Source organism: Sceloporus occidentalis, unplaced genomic scaffold, assembly GCF_023333645.1.
Source record: "Sceloporus occidentalis isolate IW3139 unplaced genomic scaffold, rSceOcc1.0.p SCAF_1, whole genome shotgun sequence".
Classification (NCBI taxonomy): domain Eukaryota; kingdom Metazoa; phylum Chordata; class Lepidosauria; order Squamata; family Phrynosomatidae; genus Sceloporus; species Sceloporus occidentalis.
Genome location: NW_028316981.1, coordinates 131,603,122 through 131,626,091, shown reverse-complemented (window position 1 = coordinate 131,626,091; position 22,970 = coordinate 131,603,122). Strand labels below are relative to the sequence as shown.

The window sequence follows — 22,970 nt, the reverse complement described above, 5'->3', positions numbered from 1 at the left end:
GCTGCAGCCACAGGTTGGTTCATTGGGGGAGGGGGTTAGGTGGGTGTTCTTTGCAAAATGCCCTCCCAGTAGTACTTTGTGGCTTTTCTTTGCTTGCTGCCTTTTATTTTGAATTGCATTTTAGTAATCTCCATGCCTGTAACTTTAATATTAATATTATTATTTAATTGCCCTGGTGTTCTTTGCAAAATGCCCTCTCAGTAGTACCTTGTGGCTTTTCTTTGCTTGCTGCCTTTTATTTTGAATTGCATTTTAGTAATCTCCATGCCTGTAACTTTAATATTAATATTATTATTTAATTGCCCTGGTGTTCTTTGCAAAATGCCCTCTCAGTAGTACCTTGTGGCTTTTCTTTGCTTGCTGCCTTTTATTTTGAATTGCATTTTAGTAATCTCCATGCCTGTAACTTTAATATTAATATTATTATTTAATTGCCCTGGTGTTCTTTGCAAAATGCCCTCTCAGTAGTACCTTGTGGCTTTTCTTTGCTTGCTGCCTTTTATTTTGAATTGCATTTTAGTAATCTCCATGCTTGTAACTTTAATATTAATATTATTATTTAATTGCCCTGGTGTTCTTTGCAAAATGCCCTTTCAGTAGTACCTTGTGGCTTTTCTGGGTTGAAAGAGTGCATGTTTCCTGCCTTTTATTTTGAATTGCATTTTAGTAGTTTCCATGCTTGTAACTGATTATTATTATTATTATTTTCACTTGCCCTTGGTGTTCTATGTGCAAAATCCCCTCTCAATGAGAAAGAGGAGGAGGAGTGTGACTTTCCAAAGTGCATTTCTGTGTATTTTTGGTGCATTTATTGCTGAAAGGTCTGCTGTAACAATGATAGCAGTGGAGGTGGTGGTAGTGATGATTATGATGATGCTTCTGTGGAAGCTCCGCCCCTGTTATGTGGCTCTGCCCTGGAGGGTGGAAGCCCCACCCCCAGCATGCGGCTCCGCCCCGGGGGTGGACGCTCCACCCCTGTTATGTGGCTCCGCCCCTGGAGGGTGGATGCCCCACCCCTGGCATGCGGCTCCGCCCCCGGAGGGTGGAAGCTCCACCCCCGGCTTCGGCCCCCCAGTTGTCTGAGGGACAGCAACCTGGCCCCCGGCTCAAAAAGGTTGCCTACCCCTGGTTTAAATTTTCATACCTGTATTTTCTGAAAACTGCAATGTTTATACTTGTCACAAGGGAAGAATTTCCCAAATGCAGATGATGAGAAGAAGAAATTAGAAAACACTGGGTGTTGACTGAAACTTGAATGCAAACTTGGGCTGGTGTTCCTGGACTTTATGAACCTGGGATACTGTGGAGATTAACAACTTTCATGATTCATTCTGTGTGAAGGAGTTTATTCACATAAAAGACCGCCTATCAGAAAAATAACTCAATCCAGTATTAAGGGACTGGTCATGTTCTACTTACCTTTGACCAGATGTGATTGCTGATAAAGTAAGAATCAAGAACTCATTTTATCTATGAAGTTTTAGAATTTATTGTGGTGTGAATTTGTAGACACTTTTTAGTATTTTGATTATTTTAGTATTTTAATATTAAGATACATTTTTTAAATTTTAAAAATATTTCTAAAGGCATAAGTATCAAGGTGTATAGTATAGGAGGATAAAACAATTTGTTTTATATACCGTCTGTACTTTAGCATGATCTCTATTTGGGCCTAGTTTAGAAAAGCCTCAGCTGAAAGTACACTACAGTACTCAGTTTTGTCCAGAAATCAATATTAGACTGTTATGGTTTAGTAAAGGATGAAAAGGAATCTGAAGTAAGTGAGCAGTGGCTGGATCAAAAGACCATAGATCTACCTCCGGCTTATATTTTTGGCTCTTTAAAGAGTGTTTGTGTAACAGTTGAAGTCATGGATGATGGAACTTAGGCAGAAAACTCTTCTCTGTACTCCTCCAATGAAAGTGCTATAAATTGGTCCGTCAACCCAGGTTTGGCTGAATCAAATCTTTCATCATCTAAGCAAAGGCAGTTCTCTTCATATAAAGAAACAGTAAATACACTTAAAGAAAAGATGAGCAAACCTGACTCAACAGCAACAAATTATAAACCCCCTCATGTTGGTCTTTTATGAGATCTGTTTTGTCCCAAGAGCGATGCTATGGACTTTGGGTGTAATAAGGCCTCTGGCTCTCGGGAACACAGCCAGAACAAAAGACTTGTCCACAAATTTCTTAAATTTCAAAAGCTTTACTGGTTATAACACAAAAAACACAAAATTGATTTCTTCTTTTTCAATAGTCCTTTCTAAATACCTTGCTCTCTTCTTGGTGGATTCTATCTTTCTTCTTCTGAGGACTATCTTTCTTCCTTTGTGGACTTATCTTTTTGTCAAAGGAAAATACTCTCTCCAGGTCTGACTTGGCTGAAATCTTACTACACACTGAGACTAGCTAGAGGGAGACAGCATAAGACCCTGGGATTTCCCACAATCCTTGTCTTTCTTAAAGCTGTAGATCTTTATTTCCCCTCCTAAACTAATACATAGAAAACCTATTATAATCTTAACTAAATATATGTCTCAAGAGCATCAAAGATGCTCTGGAGGCATGACAAGATCAGTGTTTTTTAGCTGAGCAAACTATCATAGAAATATTAGTTGAATTGGTAATGCTTAAGATTTCAGCTGTACACCAACCCCCTCCCCCCCCCCCCCCGGGTCACCGTTGGACTGGAAGATTATGAAGATGCTGACAAACCAGAAGCAGTCAAATCACCCATAAGCTCTGCAATAAAGCAATTAAATGTTGATATGGAGTATTGGAACTTGAATTCTGAAACTTATCCTAAAGCTAGTAAAAATGGACAAGGTTCTAGTACTAATAAAGCAGCCTCTGTTCTTAGTCTTACTCATTGTCATCCAAAATTCCAGACAATAGATGAGTATCTAGATTAGTATTCACATACTATTTCTCTCTCTGAACAATATACAACTATATTCTACCAAATGTTGCATTACAAAGCCCCCGTAGGTCATCTGTAAATTAGGATTTGGATAATTCAAGCAGGCTCCCTACCTTTTCCATACAGCAACACAGACTAGGGAAAATTTCAGAGGGCAGTGGGAAAACATCCCAAATATTCCCCCCCCCCAAAAAAAAAGGGCGAATTGAAGATCTGTTCCTAATTATTGCCAGCACATGGAAATGTCTTTAAATAAATGGCCAATGGGTATACATAACTGGCTAGTGAAGAAATTAGGTAGAGCGACGATATCTGCAAAAGAACATTTATCAGAAATTCATTCTGCTATGGGGGCTGCTCTGAATTTAAGCAATGATGTCTTCTATGAATTTAAGCAATGGTGTCTTCTACAAGTGTCTATCTCAGGGTGGACAAAGAGATAGCAAAGAAGTGACATTTCAAGATCCTGATGTGTGGTGTAAATTTGGTCTCTATTGCATATGTTCACCAACAGAGACCTGATGTTTGAAGTGAAGCAGCCACAAAATAAGTCCTGTCATTGGTATCCTAATCCTCCACCACTTGCATTACAGAGAATGAGAAAAAAGAAATTTAGAAATGGTAATTGGAGTGGAAGAAGATAAAAGAATCACAATTACAAAATTGCTCTCTTTATTACATAACCAAATAATGTCCAGTTAGTATCTTATAGACAAGAAAACAAGAACAAATACATTGGCTCTCAAATGTAAAATGATATATTTGGCCAGGTCAAAACAGTAAGTTATATCTAGAGTAACTAAGGCGGGATACAGACCACCCAAAAAGGGCGGTCTGTCCGCACCTTGTTTTGCTGCGTGAGGGAGTCACAGCTGACAAACCACGCGGCTCCCTCGCGCCGCAAAAAGAACCCGCAAAAAGCGGGTTCTTTCTGCAGTGCCATAAGGACGTTGCAGTGCGCCAATGGCGCACTCGTGACGTCCTTATGGGTCGTGACGTGTGGACACTAAACATCCATAGTGTCAAAATGGCAGTGCCCGTGTATATAGGGTGCTGCCATTTTGATGCGTGCTAGGGGTGAGGCGCGTATGGGCAAGGCACGTATGGGCAAGGCACGTATGGGTGTATGGGCAAGGCACGTATGGGTGAGGCATGTATGGGCAGTGCGCCCTTGGCCAACCCTTAGCACGTGACAGGGGCGCCGCAAAGGCCCATCTAGATCGGGCCTAAGTTGTTTTCTAGAAACTTAAAAGAGCAAAATAGGCCTAACGTCAAGAGTACAGTAGAAATAATGATTTTTGTCAGAGAACTAATTTTGAGCCTTTCAGATCATTAACTAAAAATTGCAATTGATTACACACAAAACAAAGAGGATTTGATATACAGTCAGCCCTTCGCATCGCCAGAGGATATGTTCCAGACCCCCTCACGGATAAGAAAAAACATAGGACCTCAAGTCCCATTATCTCCAATGGTGTCGCACCATGCGCATGACTGCTAGCATGGCCACACACATGCATCCCCGTTGAGAATGATGGGACTTGCTGTCCATGGATGCTCAGATCCACAGATGGTGAGAGCCCACTCTAATGTCCTGGAACCTGCCAGGCTGGGAAAATAAAGTGGCAGATAAGGAATGTATCAGGACTCTTCAAAATATGTTATGAATTGCCTGGAAGAGACCTGGGCACACAAACTTAATCCTCCTTACCTCCAGGGCTATAACATACTCAGCCAGTTGTAAGGAAATCTAAGAAGGGTCAAGGAAGTGGTGGTCCTTTATTTCAATAAATTTGACAGGAAAGTCTCAGATGGTGGATTTTGGTATGCTAAAAGGATGTGCTTTTACATCATGTGTTCTATCAATAGTCTGATGCCTTATCTTTGTCCTTTGGGAATTTGAAAATGGAAAAGATTACTATTTGGTGCTTTCATAAACAGATGGGTTAAATTGCTGTATTAGTTAACTGGCTTTCCCACGCTCCCCTTCTGTATGAAATCTTCTATAAAAGAATGGTGTGGGACAAAAGTAGTTTTTCTATCTTTTTGCTGCCTACTTGTATTATCTGTGACAAGTTCTAATCATTTAAGCTGTACACAGTAATTCCTCAAAAGTGGAGTATGATTTGATCTTTTGGTTTGAAATAATATTTTTTCGCATTTAGAGAATAATGTTAAACAGTTAATCCTTAAACTGTGTTGTAAAATTGCTAGATATTGCAATGGCAATTTGTAATAGCTTATGGTGACAAAGATTTTTTTTTGGAGGGGGGGAATCATCATATATATAGTACATCATCCATAACGTGTTTTGGAGAGTTATTTCCAACTAGAATTTTGTGAACATAAATAGACTTTTACTAATTTGCAAAAAGCAAAATACTGTATTATTGGAGCATGTGATATCTTCTCTGTATCTGTGTTGTTTTTATCTGCTTATGCATACCATTTACCTACACATTGCTTGCATATAACTGATTGTAAATGCAGAATTAATAGGATCCTTAGGAACTAAGTTCTGTTTCCAAGTGAATGACTTTAAATATTTGCTCAATTTTTTTTTGAAAATGAGAAATCTGCATTCAGTAGATGGAAGTAGTTAAAGATCTCACAATCTTATGACTAAGTGTTGGCACTACTAGTTTGGTAGGCTGGACCATTGTTTTTAAGGTGCAACTGGAGCACTATAGTCAGATATGTTCCTTTATGTATAGTGAAATCAGAAGTAGGTCTTATTTCTTCACCAGTTTCCTCTTTGTACATACCAGATAATGTCCTTATCTTATTGTACAGTAAAGATTCAAATAACCTCAATATATTTTTTGTCAAGCATTCATCAACATATCCATTGTCACTGGAGAGAGAGAGAAGTAAATGCCTGAAGCTAGTCCTAATTTCACTACAAATAGGGTAGCAATGTAGCTCCAGAACAAGCCTTAAATAAATAATAGCATTTCAGTAAATCACTTTTACTATAAAGTTGAATGATAGTCAGCCCTGTTTTGAAGGGACCCAGTGTGATATATTGGATTGAGTGCTGGACTAGGTCTCTGGGAGACCAGGGTTCAAGTCCCCATTCAGCTATAGAAACCCATTGGGTAGCAAGTCACACTCTCGGCTTAAGAGAAAGGCAACGACAGATCTTCTCTGACTAAATCTCACCAAGAAAACCCTAAGAGGGGGTCACCATAAGACAGAGTTGACTGGAAGACATGTAAGAACAAAATAACAAATTGACTTGAAAGTCTGAAGAACATCCTTTCTTATTTCATCAGAATCTGGTTTTGTTTATTTCATTCCTATCTGCTTTTTCTGCATAAAAGATCTTCAGCACAGCATGTACACAGGAGCATCAACAACACTTAAAATCTTTTAAAGAGTAGGACTAGTAAAATAGTGATATAACTGAACTAGAGCAAATCAATTAAAACAGCAGAAAAGATTGTATGCAAAATGCCTATTGAATAAACAGTTTCTGTGTCTAATTTAAAAAGCTGTAAGTAAGAGATCCTTTCAGATGTCTCACAACTGTGATGTCACTACCAAGAAGACCCAGTCCTTAAGTTCCCCCAGCCAGAGAACAGGGGCCCTAAAATTGTTCTTGAGGTTCGGACAGGCTCATGGGTAAAAGCAGTCCTTGAGGTAACCGGGCCTCATGCTGGTAAAAGCCTTAAGGGTCAATATTAGGACTTGGACTTAAATCTGGAAATGAATGAATAACCAGTAGTAGTTTTAGAAAAGCAGTGTGATGTGCTCCAATTACACCAGCCAATGTTCTGACGACTAGGTTTTGTACAGAATTGCAGCCATATATATTGATGTCTGCAGTAATCAAGTCATAATCTGATTTGATGGCATGAAGAAGTGAGGCTCTTGGTGAAAGATGCTTGTAGCTATCCAATAATGTTGGGATAATCAGGAAAATGCAAATTTTCTTTTTAAGGGAAGTGCTGTCCGATCTAGGGCAAGTTGTGCAACCTATCACCCCTAACTGACAGAATCCCTAACTAACAGTCTGTTTTGTGTGAAATAAGTTCCTTTAAGCTTATCCATGGCAAGACTGAACTGAGATATTGATTCAGGATTTTCAGTGCTTCCCTAGGATCTGAAGATAGAAATGTGAAGTGATGATACCTTGTCACAAGCCTCTTCTATCCTACAGTCAGCCCTTGTGAACATTGGTTATAGATTGTGGGAGCTGTAGTTCAAAATAACTGGACGACACTAGGTTATTTAACCCTGAGTTATTCAACTCTGCATTATTTCTATGGTGGTTTTGTTTTTTATACTGCAGTGCAAGGTGATCAGTTTTCCTGTTTAGGGCCTAATCCTGCATATCTCTATGCAAAATTTATTTTGGCATTAGCTTTAGTTTTGAATAATGGTATCCATAAGTGGGATCTTTGACTTTTAAGAACAAATCATCTTTGCAATAAGTGTGCTTTTAATTTTTCAGTAACATAGTATTGTAGTAAAAAGTAAAGTGAGGTTCCAGTGAAACTATAATCAACTTTTTTTTTTACTAAAAATGGGAAAAAACTACTACTAAACAGCTGTGATTTTGAATTTTCTTCTGGGTCTGAAGAAAATGTTTAGCATAGACACCAAGCAGAAAAGCTGCTATGACTACCTTGTCTGTAGAAAAAAAAAATTAAAAAAGTGTACCGGTGATAGTGAAAGTTGATGTCCATTGTTGAAAGAGTTGCAGAATAGTTCTGCAGCAAACATCTAAGTCAAACTACTTGTTGGTTATGCAGCTTTATGGAAATGCTTGTCTGCTAACATTGGCTTGCAGTTAATGTTGTCAGTTCACATTGGTTTTGTCATATCCAACATCTTGAATTATCTCCTTCAGAGGGGTGCATTCTGCTGACTTGGAACTGTGCTAGATCGTGTTTGTGGACTTGTCTTTCATCATATCTTCATTGATACAAAAAAAATGATCGTCTCACAACACAAGCTTTTGTTTTTTCCTGTCTTGCTTTATTTTTTGAGAAATCAAATGTTATATGGACATTTAGAATCTACCAACACCTGTTTGCTTAGTAATAGTATATACTGTCTTTTATATGAATAGTTTTTTTTAATTGGGGTGGGGTAGAGGTTATGAAAACAGCTCAGCAGAATTTAAGGGTGAAACTGAGATTTTTAATGCAAGCCCCTTGCCACACATGCAAGAATTTGCTGAGCCGTCCCCCCCTTTTAAAGCTTAATCCTATAAATTCTTTGTCTTGTAGGAAGATGACGATTCAGAGACTGAAAAACCTGAGGCTGATGACCTAAAGGTATTTGGAAGAGTGTTATGGTGGTATGGGAATACACTGTACAATTTAATAGCATGATTTAGCCTATCATTTGCATCTTCTGTTATTGGCAAGCCATTTTTTAACTTTTTGGGGTGGTGCATGGGATTTCTGAAAACAAGTGGTCTCAAACATTAAGTACTAAAAGAGGCAATTAAGTCAATTCATCAGAGTATGAAATAATTTGATCATGTTTCTAATGCTCTGCTCTAATAAATATATTGTTCTTTTTTGTATCTGTAGTATCTGTGGTGTAGTTCAAGGAGTTACCAGGTCTCCTATTGGACTGTGTAACCATATTTTGAGAGATGACATGTATACTTATCTAAATTTCTACAGTGCTTGACACTAGGTTGGTTGGTTAATAAAGAATGAACACATAATGAGATAAATGTAGCACACTACATAACATGAGCCATGATGCTGAAGGCATCTTTAGTTCAGGGGAAATGCTGTATTCAGTGCCAGTTTTATAATTATACTTGCCATTTTCTTAACTGTGCAGTTGACAAGGAAAAGAAAATCCTAATATTCAGTAGTTTAATACAGGTGGGGACCAGAAGCATTTCAAAGTTGGAATTTTTTCAGATTTTGTGTTTGGTTGAGCTGTTTTGTCTGCAGACTGTTATGGAGTTTTGGTAATCGGTATCCTGAATCTCTTGCTGGAAACGATGATCAAGGGTGGTGAGCAACTATGAAAGGGAAAGTGACTGCAGTGCCCCCAGAAGACCTTGGAGTGCCCCCCACCCGCCACCAATCTTCCTACCAAAAATAAAAATTACTATTCTTCCCAAATGCTAAGGATAAGGGAAGCATTTCCCTTCCTTGTTTTTGGCCCCCTGGGCCATTTTATGTCCAGGAGAAGTGTTTTATTAACAACAGGAAGTGAGTGGAAGTCACTTTCTGTTGTCTTCCTATTTTATAAAAAATGGTGTTTCTTCAATTCAAAATGGCCCAGGGTGGTCCCACTATATGGTGGGAATGTTCCCCACACTCCTTAGAGCAGAACTCCACAATTTGCCAGGAGGTAAGGGCCAAAATTAAAATAGGCTAAACTTCTTCAGGCCACAAGTTCAGGTTTTAATTAAATATTAATTATGTCATCTTCCTCCTCTTCCTGGCCCTCTTTTCAGGAGAAGGCCAAGCAGCAAAGGAGCCCTGCCTGCCCTTCTCTTCCTCCGCCTGGCCTTCCTCCTCTGCTGTCCAACCTTCTTAGGAGAAAACCAGGCAAAAGAGGAGCCTTGCAGGGTGAGCATTTGCTCATCTTCCTCCACCATTAGTCTGTCTCCTTGGGAGAAAGCCAAGTAGCAGAGGAGCTTTGCAGAGTGCGTGTTCTCTGTCCTCTGCCACCTGGCCTTCTTCTCAGGACAAAGCAAGGCATTGGAGGAGCCTTGCAAGGCAAGCGTTCACCCTTCCTCGTCCTCCTCCTCATGGTCCTCTCCTCAGGAGGAGGCAGAATGGCAAAGGAGCCTAGAAGTCATTTCATATCCTTGTGGAATGCCCCCCAAGCTATATGTTGTGCAGGCCTGCCCTAGAGGGAATTTTCAGGCAAAAAATTGCTTTGAAATATTTGGGGATGGAATAGTTAAATACCTGGGGGGGGACATTTTGCCCACCCCATCTAGAACATGAAAAAACTGGAAGATGTTATCAAGGGAATATCCATGCTAGTCTGTTTCAGCAAAAAAAAAAAAGAACGGTTGGAAGAAAGAACGTAGTGGTGCCTTTGAGATTAACTGATTTATTTTAGCACGAGCACTCATGAATTTCAGGCCATTTCTTCAGTTGTGGAAATGGAGTACAATATTAATGCCACAGGTATTTCAGCTTATAATGGGGTACAGATTGATATGGATTTGTGATACTGGCTGTACATGTATGAGCGCATACCAATCTGTCAACCGGCTGGCATGTTAGTTAATAATAATAATAATAATAATAATAATAATAAAATTGATTTGTATCCCACCCCTCTGAGAACAGTTGGGGCAGTTAACAAAGTTAAAAATACAAAACATATAAAATCCCTGGTACCCTCTCCTCCTTAAAAAAGTATTAAATCCAATGCAATATTTAAAAAACAGAATAAAAAATAACAACAAACAAACATGCAAGTTAAAAACTGACCAGAAGGTCAACAACATCATACCAACAAACAATTAGTGGGAGCAGCAGTATCTTTCCCAGACGTTTTTCTAAAGCCAGATTCTCTATTCTGGGAAGGCCTGCCGGAAGAGATCCGTCTTAACAGCCTTTTTAAAGCTGTCTAAGGATGTAAGTGGACGGATCTCATCCGGCAGGCCGTTCCACAGTCTGGGGGCGACGATGGAAAATGCCCTCTGGGAGATAGTCGAAAGCCTTGATTTTTGTGGCTGAAGTAGGCCTCTCCCAGAGGAGCGGAGTGCGCGGGGAGGATTGTAGGGGAGAAGGCGGTCCCGGAGATAGCTTGGACCCAAGCCATTTAGGGCTTTAAAGGTGATAACCAACACCTTGTACTGTGAGGTGTGGTGGCAAGACATCCTCCTTCTGTGGAAAATTAGTTCTCTTGAATTAAAAAAACTTTTCTGAGGAGAATCCCAGCTGTTTGACAGATATGTATCATCTGACAGAACTCATCAAAGGTATATGGCCAGTATCAAATTTTACATAATTCTGTATCCTATTACATTCTGATCACCCCCACCTATTTAACTGTTTAATTAGCAGTGGCATTAATATTGTACTCCATTGACATATATGAAGAATCATAGAATCAAAATTCAAGAAAACCCATGCCAAAATAAATTAGTCTGAATGGTGCTGCCAGCTTTCTCTCTTCCCACCTCTTTTATGCTGAAGCATGTTAGATAGGACTAATCATGCCCCGGGACCTTACTAGCATTTATCTGTTCTGACTTGAATTTATATTCCTCACTGTATGTTAAACTTTTTAAAGATGAATTTGAGCCTGTGTTCAGATAGGCCTTGCTTTCACAATCCATAACAATGTATAGAGCCTTATAGAGCCTAGAACAATGGTTTCAAGTACAGGAAAATATATTCCACCTCAACATTAGGGGGAACTTCCTGACGGTAAGGGCTGTTTGACAGTGGAACACACTCCCTTGGAGTGTAGTGGAGTCTCCTTCCTTGGAGGTCTTTAAGCAGAGGCTGGATGGCCATCTGTCGGGTATGCATTGATTGAGAGTTCCTGCAGGGGGATGGACTGGATGGCCCTTGTGGTCTTCCAACTCTATGATTCTAAGGCCTGTTACAGACAGCCAAAATAAAGCTGCTTCGAGTCACAGTGGAGGTATGGTGTTTCAATGATGCATGCATCCTAAGAGTCCAGACGTCGCACCAAAGCCACGCTCCAGACTGGAGCATGGCTTTGGTGTGGCTTCTGGACTCTTAGGATGCATGCATCATTGAAACACCATACCTCCACTGTGACTCGAAGCAGCTTTATTTTGGCTGTCTGTAACAGGCCTAAGATTTCACACATGTGGAATATGAGCTTGGCTTTTGCCATGTACACATCTTATGGCTGTACACATTCTACACTGTACTTCAACCCTAAGAAGGCAGGAAAGTTTGCTTTATGGCTGCCACTATCCCTACTACTCGCACCTGCCCATCTGCTTTTGTCAGCAAATTACTTATAAGTGTTTTATTATGGTATTAAAATTGACCTTTCATTTAATTTATATGATCTATCCCTGGGATCAGTGCAGTTTACTATAAAGTTTCTAAATCTTAGGTCCAAAACACACTGCAGAAATAACCCTGTTTGAAACCACTTCAACTGCTCTGGTTCAATGCTAGGGAATTTTTGGAATTGTAGCTTTAGCCTTCTCTGTCAGAGAACTATGGTGCCATGGTAAACTACAGTTGCCAGAATTCCCTAGCACTGAGCCAGGGCATTTAAACAGGTCTCAACCTGGATTATTTCTGCATTGTGTTTTGGACCCAAGTCAAGTTAGGGGCTCATATAAAGGCAAATTACACCATCAAGAATAGGGATTATGCCAGCATAACTATTTTTCTGGCATTGCACAAAGAGATTTCCAGTGCCTCCTTACACAGCAGTTTTACTGGGCAGCACTCAGGTGGAGCTCCACCCTTAGCCCCCTTGCAGAGCTAGGCTCCCATCACCTTGATATCCCAGAATTCATTGTACGGTAAGTAAACTGCTGGGCTTCACAGCACCTTGGCTTGAGAAAGGAGCTCAGCCAAAATCTATATTTTAAGAAACACATCAAAGCACCCTTATCACATCATAAATAACTAGTGCCAAGAGCCATGTAGGCAGTCACCTCCTTAAAGTACTTGTGAATGAAATACTGCAGAGCGTGCCCATGTCTCTGGAGCCATCCTTCAATGTAGATGGATAGTTGCTAGTGCTACCCAGTTCTAGAATGCTTCTCCAGCTGTAGCACCACCTTGAAATGTCCTGAAGATATGCAAGCAGCTTATTTTCCACCTCATACGTCAAGCTATTTTACTGTAGACCCTTAGCAGCTATTTCCTTTCCAAAATGTGTCTCAAGCACCAAGATATCAAGAAAAGGAGCTTTGATAATCCTTCCTTAAAACAAGTTGTGTATGATTCCAATGCTACACCTGTGAATGCCTTAAAAGCTGGGATTTGAAAGTTAAGCAGTGGCTTTGTACCTTCTTTGTCCATGCAGTGGCAGTATTTCTTTACTACTTTTTTCTAGTCTGTTCATCTCTCTCTGAACCCAACTGACATGTCTAAAGCCATTTGACATGCGTTATGAGAAATCTTGAGATAAAGACACTGATAAGGTGAGAGGATTATCATGTGGATAGTTTAAATGTCCAAAAGTAATAGACGTCAGTACAGTAATTACACTTTGGAAAGTATAGATTTATTATTCTCAGGCTGTGTACTGTAAACATAATCTACGAATATGAAGAGATGGATCCTTCTTCCATTTATAATTGTTGTACTGTATAGTTCATGTGACTATTAGAAGAGGCAAGAAGTACACATTAAAGCAGAAGCCATGTTAGTTCATTTCAAAAATCCTTGGGAAATGTTTTTATTAGGACAAACTAAATACGTACACATTTGTGGTCAAGGCTTTGAAGTCTCCCAGACTTCTTCATCTCTTAGACATTACAAGAAACCATAGAAGAAAATGATAGAAAACATTCTGGATTTTGATAGACTTCATATCTTCTGGACATGTTTAAAATTGGGAAGGATTGCATCTATAGCATATCAGTGTGACCAGTAGCCATCTAAGGTGAATTGTGTTGTTGCCTTAATCTTCTGCATGCACTACATTAACATGCTTTGCTTTGTGTTGATTAAATAATATCAGTGAACCAACAGCATACTAGTGCAGCATTTGCTATACTGACTTTAAGCTATGGAATGTTTGTATGGAGCTACCAAACTGAGTCAATTGTTTATGTAGCATATTGTTCTCTTTCTTGACTGGTAGTGACTCTTCTGAGCCTTAGAAATCTTTTTTATTACCTGCTACTTGCATGTTTGATTCCTGAAAGCTCAATAAAAATAAATGAACTGGAGTACTTGTGCATGCAAAGCATGTGTTCTAATATATATTCCACTTACGTAACACTAAATACTGGAAGCAATGTAGGATCACTTGCGGCATTTTCCTTTTACTTGAGTTTACAAAGGTCTTGAAGAAATGCATGCAAACAATGTTTGACTCTAAAGTGAACCCATAATGGGATTTTCTTGGCAAGATTGGTTCAAAGTTTTCCTCTGTTGCTAAAGTGTGACTTGCTCAAGGTTACTCTGTGGGTTTCCAAGGCCAAGCGAGATTTGAACCCTGGTCTCCAGAGTTGTAGCCCAACACTGAGCCACTGCGCCAAACTGGCTTAGAGAGCCATTATTATCAATACCATGTAGTACACTCAGCATCACATTTTTTAAAAAAAATCACCATTCATCCAATTATACTTAAATTCCAGGGAGAAGTTAAGAATACTTGTTTGATTCTGCGGTTTGTTTGTTTTTTAGTGTTTTCAGTAGCAGACTGCTACATGCTATGTTAAGCTGTTACATGTTCATTGACGGCAGCTGTTATTCTGAAGTCCAGGTAGTAACTCATGTTGCTCTTGTTGATCTTACTGTAAATAATAGAGGTCAACACTTTCCAGGTGGCTGCTTTTTTCTGTCTTTCCAGTCATACTGCATAGTAGAACAGCCTGTCCTTGTGTGCTTTTCAAGTCCAGACACTGATAATGTCAAAGGTTGATTTCCTCTTTAGCCCCAGGGCAAGGCTAGTTGAGGGTGGGCATCTTTTAGAAAAAACATAATCCCTGAATGCTAATGGAAGACAGACATCACAAATACTTAGAAGATATTACTATCATATAATATAAAAATAAAAACTACAAATAAAGTAGTTTTAATAAATAGCAATCCTTCATACCTCTGTTGTCTAGGAAGTTAGTAGAAATGCCCTCTCCTTGCACTTTTTCTCTTATTTTTAAAAATTATAAAATTGGAAGTAATAATTCACTTTGGATGAATAATTATGTGATTATTACATTGATGTAATGTGAGGAGCATGTTCTATATCCCATGAAGAGACCATGCCAAAGTGTGGTAGAGTGGTAGAGCTATAAATTGTTTTCGTCTCTAATTAAGAATTAGAGCTGATTTTTCATCCTTGATATCTTTCATATTGAATGAACAACAACTACAAAGTTTCTTACAGTTTTGTCTTCCCCTATTAAAAGAAGCTGAAAAGAAAGAGGTTTCTTCTCATTGAGAGAAAATGTTTGGTTTATCCAGTGTCAATTAAGGCATGGCAAAATACTTTTACACAAAGATCAGTTTTCTTTTGACATGTTAATGTACATCTCTTTACAGAGGAATGTATTAGTGGTATGTGATTCTCTGTCAGTTACATTACATTCATGCTGATGATGGTGACTGGAGATGTGGAGAGCAAAGGGCTAATTTCATTCATCTGTTGTGAATATGTCCTACTATCAATTTTTTACAAAATGACAGTATACTTTTTTCAGTATGTCAAATAACCACATTGCTGAACATATTAATGCTTTCATTGGGGCATCTAAAGAACAATCAGGTTATAAGAAAAAATAACTTTCATAGAGCTTGATATTGGAAGCTAAAAATCTAATAGCTTAGAAAAGTAGAGATGGTTCAGCCTCTTAGTTGCTGTCTAAAAACAGATAATGTCTTAAATGTCATATTATATATTTAACCATTGACAGATTAAAAAAAAATTCTATCTGTGGGTCATTATTATTATTAAAGCAAAATGTAGGCTGCATTGGCACTAAATAAATAATCCAGTTTGACACCCTTTAACTGTCATGGTTCAATGTAGTCTGTTGTGGCACCAGTGCTCTCTGCCACAAAAGGCTACATATCTCACAACATTACAGTTCCCAGAATGTCATAGCACTGACCAGTAGCAGTTAAAGTGGTGTCAAATTGGATTATTTCTGCAGTACAGAGGCAGCTGTAGTCATATCTTTACTCCTCTTGAAATCAATGAGGTAGGTTAATCTTGACTAATTAATGCATAACTAAGGTCCAAAGTTCACTGCAGAAATCATCGAGTTTGAGACCGCTTTAACTGTCCTGGATCAGTGCTGAGGAATCCTGGGAACTGTGGGTTTATTGTGGCAGCAACACTCTCTGACATTGAAGGCTAAATGTCTCACAATACTACAGTTCCCAGAATTCCCTAGCATTGAGCCAGGGCAGTTAAAGTGATCTCAAATCTCAAACTGGATTATTTCTGCAGTGTGTTTTTGACCCAAGTAATAATAATGATATAATACGGACAGTGATAAATAGAGGTGTTCTGTTTTTATATCTGTGTGACTTGCTGAAGTTTACTTGCTGGTTTGTTGGTATGTATACATTCCTAACTATTTTGTGGATTCCTTCCTGGCCCTGTTATATTTATGGCATCATAATATTTAAGTTGCATATTAGAGACATGTGGAATTGTGTAACCACCATTTTTAACCTGCACAATCTCAAAAAGCACAATAATATGTTATCTGGTCTGCTTTCTGCTCTGTATGGATACAGAATAGCAGCCAGCCACCCCCACCCACCCCTGATAATATTGACAGTGACTGCAACTTTATCTTTGGATACAAATGAGGATCCAAAGGGCAGGAGCATGGGTAACATTACATGATAAATTACAGACATTTAAGAAGGGGGATTCACAGTTAAGTTGCCCTACCTTTAGAAATCTTTGAATTAAGAAATGAAAGTACTTTCCTTTGCTTTGAATAAATGGTACGTAACTTGATGCAGAATTTTGATTTTTAACAAACTCATTAAAAAGGGAACTGGGATTTTGCTATTTGTGCAACATACGGTAGGCTAATATGAGAAACATGTATGTTATTGTTTATTTTGCATAATTATTCTTTCTTAGTCATGACCCAGAAGCAAGGAGCTGTGAGGCCCTGCTGGAAGAAGTACCTTGCCTCTGCCACTGAGAGATTCTGCATAATTTTGAACTTACTTTCACAGTCATAAATTAGCCTAGAAATTTGGGTTTGTTTTTTTAAAAATAGAATATGAGGTATTTTTTATGATGATGAACATGTTGCTCAATAGTTAGTATCATTATTGCTCTAAAGGAATTCACTACTGAAATAGTTCCCCCATTTTAGAAAGTACAGTATCACAATCATGTATGTAAAACAAAAATAACTATTTAATGTATTGGAGATTCATGTCTGAACAAGTAAATGTAGAATACCCAGTACAAAGTGCCTCTCATCCAGAGGGCTCTCTTGAAGAATTCTGGTCATAGCTTTAGGAACATAGGTACAAGTAATTTAAGTGACATCAGCTTCTCTGTTTAAACCATTCAAGTAACGTTTATGAGGAAATAACTTTTTCCATGATTACTAGTCTAATTATGCTGATGTAAGTGACTCAGTAAACAGTGCTTTACCCAATGTAAGTGAACATTTGCCTCTTGTTTGTGTGTTTTAAAACACTTAATCCATTGGGGAGTGCCTTCAGCAAGAGACCACATTTCTTCCTCTTTCATTATTTAGTTGGAATGCTGCCATGTTGGAGTCTTGGATCTAAAGGCAGTATTATACTTGTAGACCAAAGCACTTGTTCCTGAACATAACTTTCAGTAATCCTCTTGCAAGTTGCAAACCAAGTTTATTTCTTACTATAACCTTGAGTTTATTCATTATTGGGCTTCAGTGATCTTGGTTGCTCCACTGTGAGATGCGGAGAGTTACAGAGCTGACTTGCCCATCCTTCCTTAATACCATTTCTAGCAGGATGCTTCCTGATACACAGTAAACTAAAAATTTGGGGTTGGAAGGCAGAACATTTTAAAATACCTTAGGACCTGTGCCTCCCTTCCCATTTTGAAGTTAATTTATTGAAACTTTATGATGCTGATTTCAGGTAATGATCCATTCTCATTTAACCTTCGGTTAGTTCTTCAAACAGTGGTCTCTATAGGAGGTCTTTGTTCTCTGCCAACTTACCGTATTTTCCGGCGTATAAGACTACTTTCTGACCCTCTAAAACGGGGTCAAAAGTTGGGGGGGGCGTCTTGTACGCCGGTAAGAGTACTTACCTGGTTGTCCTGCCAGCTTCCAAAGCCCTCCGGAGCTCTTTGGAAGCCGGTGCGAGGGTGCCTCCCTGGCTGCCGGCTTCCAAAGCCCTGCGGATGCAGAGCCCTTTGGAAGCCGGCGTTTGTAGGCATCAGGCCCCCTAAACTTGGCCTATAGTAGGCCAGGGCACTGCCTGCATGCAAGGCAGACTTTGAAGGCCTCAGCAAAGGCCTGGGGTAAATAAAAATAAAAAATGAGAGAGAGAGAGAGAGAGAAATAGATAGAGATAGATAGATAGAGATAAATAGATAGATAGATGAGAGAGAGAGAGAGAGAGAGAGAGATAGATAGGAAGATAGAGAGAGAGAGAGAGGGAGAGAGAGAAGGAGATAGACAGAGAGAGAGAGGGAGATAGATAGATAGATAGATAGATAGATAGATAGATAGATAGGGAGATAGAGAGAGAGGGAGGGAGAGAGGGAGATAGATAGAGAGAGAGAGAGAGAGGGAGGGAGGGAGATACACACACACACAGAGAGGGGGAGATAGAGAGAGAGAGAGAGAGAGAGAGAGAGAGAGAAATAGATAGAGGGGGAGGGAAAGAGAGAGAGAGAAATAGATAGAGATAGATAGAGATAAATAGATAGATAGATGAGAGAGAGAGAGAGGGAGGGAGGGAGGGAGATAGAGAGAGGGAGATAGACAGAGAGAGAGAGGGAGATAGATAGATAGATAAATAGATAGATAGATGAGAGAGAGAAATAGAGAGAGGGAGGGAGGGAGATTAGATAGATAGATAGATAGATGAGAGAGAGGGGGGAGGGAGATAGAGAGAGGGAGAGGTAGATAGATAGATAGATAGATAGATAGATAGATAGATAGATAGATAGATGAGAGAGAGAAATAGATAGATAGAGAGAGAGAGAAATGGGGGGGAGGGAAAGAGAGAGAGGGAGGGAGGGAGACAGATAGATAGAGAGAGAGAGAAATAGAGAGAGAGGGGGGGTGAAGAAAGATAGATAGTTAGAGAGAGAGGGAGATAGATAGATAGATAGATAGATAGATAGATAGATAGATAGATAGAAATAGAGAGAGAGAGAGAGATAAGTAGATAGATACATGAGATATATATATATAGAGAGAGAGAGATAGGGAGAGAGAGAGAAATAGATAGATAGATAGATAGATAGATAGATAGATAGATAGATAGATGAGAGAGAGAGGGAGGGAGGGGGAGAGAGAGAGAGATGAGACAGAAACAGAGAGAGAGAGAGAGAGAGAGAGAAATAGAGAGAGGGGGGGAGGGAGATAGAGAGAGGGAGAGAGAGGGAGATGATAGATAGATAGATACAGTAGATAGATAGATAGATGAGAGAGAGAGGGAGATACACACACAGAGAGAGGGGGATAGATAGATAGATAGATAGATAGATAGATAGATAGGTAGATGATAGGTAGATAGATGAGAGAGAGAGAAATAGAGAGAGAGGGAGGAGGGAAAGAGAGAGGGAGGGAGAGAGAGAGGGAGAGAGACAGAGAGAAAGAGAAATAGAGAGAGAGAGGGAGGGAGATAGAGAGAGAGAAATAGATAGATAGAGAGAGAGAGAAATAGAGAGAGGGGGGGCGGAGAAAGATAAAAAGAGAGAGAGAGAGAGAGAGAGAGAAATAGATAGAGAAATAGATAGAGATAGATAAATAGAGATAAGTAGATAGATAGATGATATATATATATATATATATATAGAGAGAGAGAGAGAGAGAGAGATAAGCAAGCAAGCCAAGATTAGAGAACAAGTTGGGGTAAATGCAGTGATGTTTTTTAAATTTTTATTTGATGTGCATTGGAAGAGGGGTGGTCTTATATGGCAAGTATATCCCAAACTATATTTTAACTGGAAAAGTTGGGGGTCGTCTTATACGCCCAGTCGTCTTATACACCGGAAAATACGGTAACTGTCTTGTTAGGGATATAGAGGCGTTACAAACCGCCGCTTTGCGACGGTCTCCTGGCGCTGCTCTTTGCTCCGCAAGGGAGCCGCCGCAGCCAAACCGCGCAGCTCCCTTACGGAGCAAAAAAGAAGCTCCAAAATGGAGCTTCTTCTGGCGTCGCGCTCATGACGCCACGAGGTGCCAATGGCGCACTCGTGACATCATTAGCGCCGCGCGACGTGCGGACGCACAGCGTCCGTTATGTAAAGATGGCGGCGGCCGTGTGGAACAGCCGCTGCCATTTGTTATGGACAGAGTCCGTAACAGGAAGAGGGGCGTCTGGAAGAGACGCCCCTTTTTTAAACTGGGACGTCCTGAGGACGTCCCAAGTGGCGGTTTGTAACCCGCCATAATCTCAGAAAACTACATTTTCTTGTTTTTCCATATGCATTTACCTGTCTTGGGTTCTCAAAGATGATCTCACTGCTAGTTTGGAAAATGTCATATACAGCTTACTACATAGTATGTTATGTCTGTAGTAGCTTCTTGCTTTGCAAAGCCTTATTTTCTCACACACATTTTTAATGCTAGTACCTGATCACTTCGTTCATGAAGAAAAGCCAGAGAGAGACCTGATTATTGCTTTCAATTAATTTTCTGTTTACTGTCCAAAATAACTATTCTTGCTGCATGGAAACATTAGGGCAAAGTGTAGATTCAGTAATACAAATTAGAGCAGGAGCTCTTTACCTGGCATCTGTCAATTGGCTTTGTAGATCAGTGAACTAGATAAATAAATAAGCCCATTAGGGTTCCTCGGGCTTTATTTACAACATAGAGGAGGAGTGGGCAAAGTGCAGCCCATGGACTGTTTTTATAGCCTCACAGGAGTCATTTATTTATTTATTTTGCTGCAAGATGCCTAGAAATTATCTCTAGGGGATATAGACAGTGTTCCAAATGTTTAGAGCCCCCCTGGACACCACCCTTTGGTGAAAATGAAAATTTGCTAAGATTTTCCCCCAAAAAATGTTTTGCTTCAAAATGCCCTCTAGGGCCCAAGAATGCCCAAACTATGCTTCCATGTCCCATAAAGGGTATTTGGGGGCAAAAACAAAACAAAACTCAGGACCAATCCTCCAAGGTCTCTCAGGAGGCTAATGCAGCCCCCTAGTCTTCCACAGCTGCTCGCCCCCAGTATGGAGACTGGTCAGAGGCTACAGGTTGTCTACATGTGATATAAAGGAAATACATTCTTAAGTGTAGTGTTTACAGAAAGAGCAATAGTGAATATATTTGCTCAATATTCTTCATGTTGAAGCAGAAAGAATTCTTTAGTAGGAAATGTATGTTGGTTTAGAATCAAGCAAATCTGTGCTTCTGTGTGATGCACATTTTTTGTACCTGGAAGTCATGAGGCCAGAGCATGAAGTCATGTAGTCACAAAAAGGCCCACTTCTGAGTATTTTTCAACTGTGCAGTCTACAGCATTCAGAAAAGAAACATCCCCTTTGAAAGATTCTCTTCTACCGATTACTTGAAGGCCAAATCTTGTGCCAAGTACCAAATTCTGTTTTGATAGATCATGGGAAAAGGCCAATCCAGGTTTTTAACAGGAAGAACTCTGTCCATGTTCTTTTTTCTTTGCAGATGTTTGATTGAAAGGGCAAGAAAGAGTAAAGGGTGCAGCATAATTCAGACGCTGTCTGCTGTGAATCAGTAGACAGTCTGACAGCTTGTTTTCTAATCTAGTCCATTTAGTTGCCAACCCAGCGGTAAGGTAAATGAATGGAGTGGAAGTTGTGGCAGCAGACCTTTCCAAAGTCATATTCCTGATCTGGGGATATTATTGCCCCCAGATCCCTTATCAAATTAGTCCTCCCAAGAACAATAATTGAACCAGTCTGTACACTGATGTATGATATTCCACAAGGGGGCTCAATTAGCTATACTGATTTAAATTTTATTACAGTCATAAACAAAAACTTGAGGCAAAAAGCTCTTTTTCCCATCAGATCATGAGAAGTAGTTTTAATCTTGTCTGTTCTAATGAGGCTGCATGTGAGTACCACACATGCCTTGTTTCAAGAAGGACGTTGAAAAATTAGAGTATTTCCAGAAGAAGGCAGCCAAGATGGTGAGGGGTTTGGACACAAAGTCCTGTGTTTACACTGGAGAAGAGATTATGAAGAGGAGATATAATGGCAGACTAAAAAACATTTGAAGGGTTGTCATATGAAAATGACGGAAATTTGTTTTCTGTTGCTTCAGCTAGCAAGAGCAGAAACAATGGGTGGAAACTTGCAAGGAAGCAGGCAAAAGAGTAGGAGAAAGTTCCTGACAGTAAGCAGGATCCAGCAGTGGAGGACACTGTATTGAGAAATGACTGCTTTCCTTCTTTAGGGGTATATAAGCATAGATTGGATGGCTGTTCATCAGGGATGTAATAGCAGAAGCTTAATTCTGTGGTAGTGATTGAGCATGGGGGCAAGGACTGCTATGAGAATGGGTTGGGATTAGGCAAAATGTCCACCCAAATTGTTTTTGTGGATGTATCTGAGCCTTTGAAAATAAAAAATAATAAAATAAATAAAATTTTTATTTTTATACCGCCCTTCCCATGATTAGGGCGGTGCACAGCATAGTACCGATACAATACAATAGAAAACAGTAAGAATAACAACAATAGACATTAAAATTACATTAAAACCAATTTCTGGCCAGCCGACCACTGCTGCCAGAGGAGGAAGCTAACCAGGACCAGCGTCCGGGAATGCTGATAAAAATAAGAAGGTTTTGAGCTCCTTCTTAAACTGGGCCAGGGAGGTGGCCGAGTGGAGCTCTATGGGCAGCATGTTCCAGAGGGTTGGGGCCGAGATGGAAAAGGTCCTCCTTGAGGTGGAGGCTAACCTTGCCCCCGGGACCCTCAATAGCTGCTGCCCAGATGTTCTGAGTGTGCAGGGCGGATTGTATGGATAGAGGCGGTCCTTGAGGTATCCTGGGCCCAAGCCATTTAGGGCTTTATAGGTAATGACCAACACCTTGTATTGCGCCCGGAAGCGTATAGGCAACCAGTGCAGACTTTTAAGCACAGGTGTTATATGGCTGGCTCTGGGTATGCCAGTAACCAGCCTGGCTGCCATATTCTGCACCAATTGTAGCTTCCGGGTTTGGTACAAGGGTTGCCCCATTTCTGCATTGCAGAAATCCAATCTAGAGGTTACCAGGGCATGTACTACCG

General features: G+C 39.9%; 1 protein-coding gene across 7 annotated transcripts in view; it reads left to right on the top strand.

The window, feature by feature from the left end:
- Positions 1-22,970, top strand: part of LOC149322170 (SAP30-binding protein) — a 57,047-nt gene that overhangs the window by 3,529 nt on the left and 30,548 nt on the right. For 6 of the 7 annotated variants that reach the window (XM_089536091.1, XM_089536082.1, XM_089536111.1 and 3 more), the window contains one exon: positions 8,160-8,207. The exons of the other annotated variant lie outside the window; for it this stretch is intronic. In XM_089536091.1, coding sequence (XP_089392217.1) covers positions 8,160-8,207 — 48 coding nt within the window. The remainder of the gene's footprint in view (positions 1-8,159; positions 8,208-22,970) is intronic. 7 annotated transcript variants of the gene reach the window in all.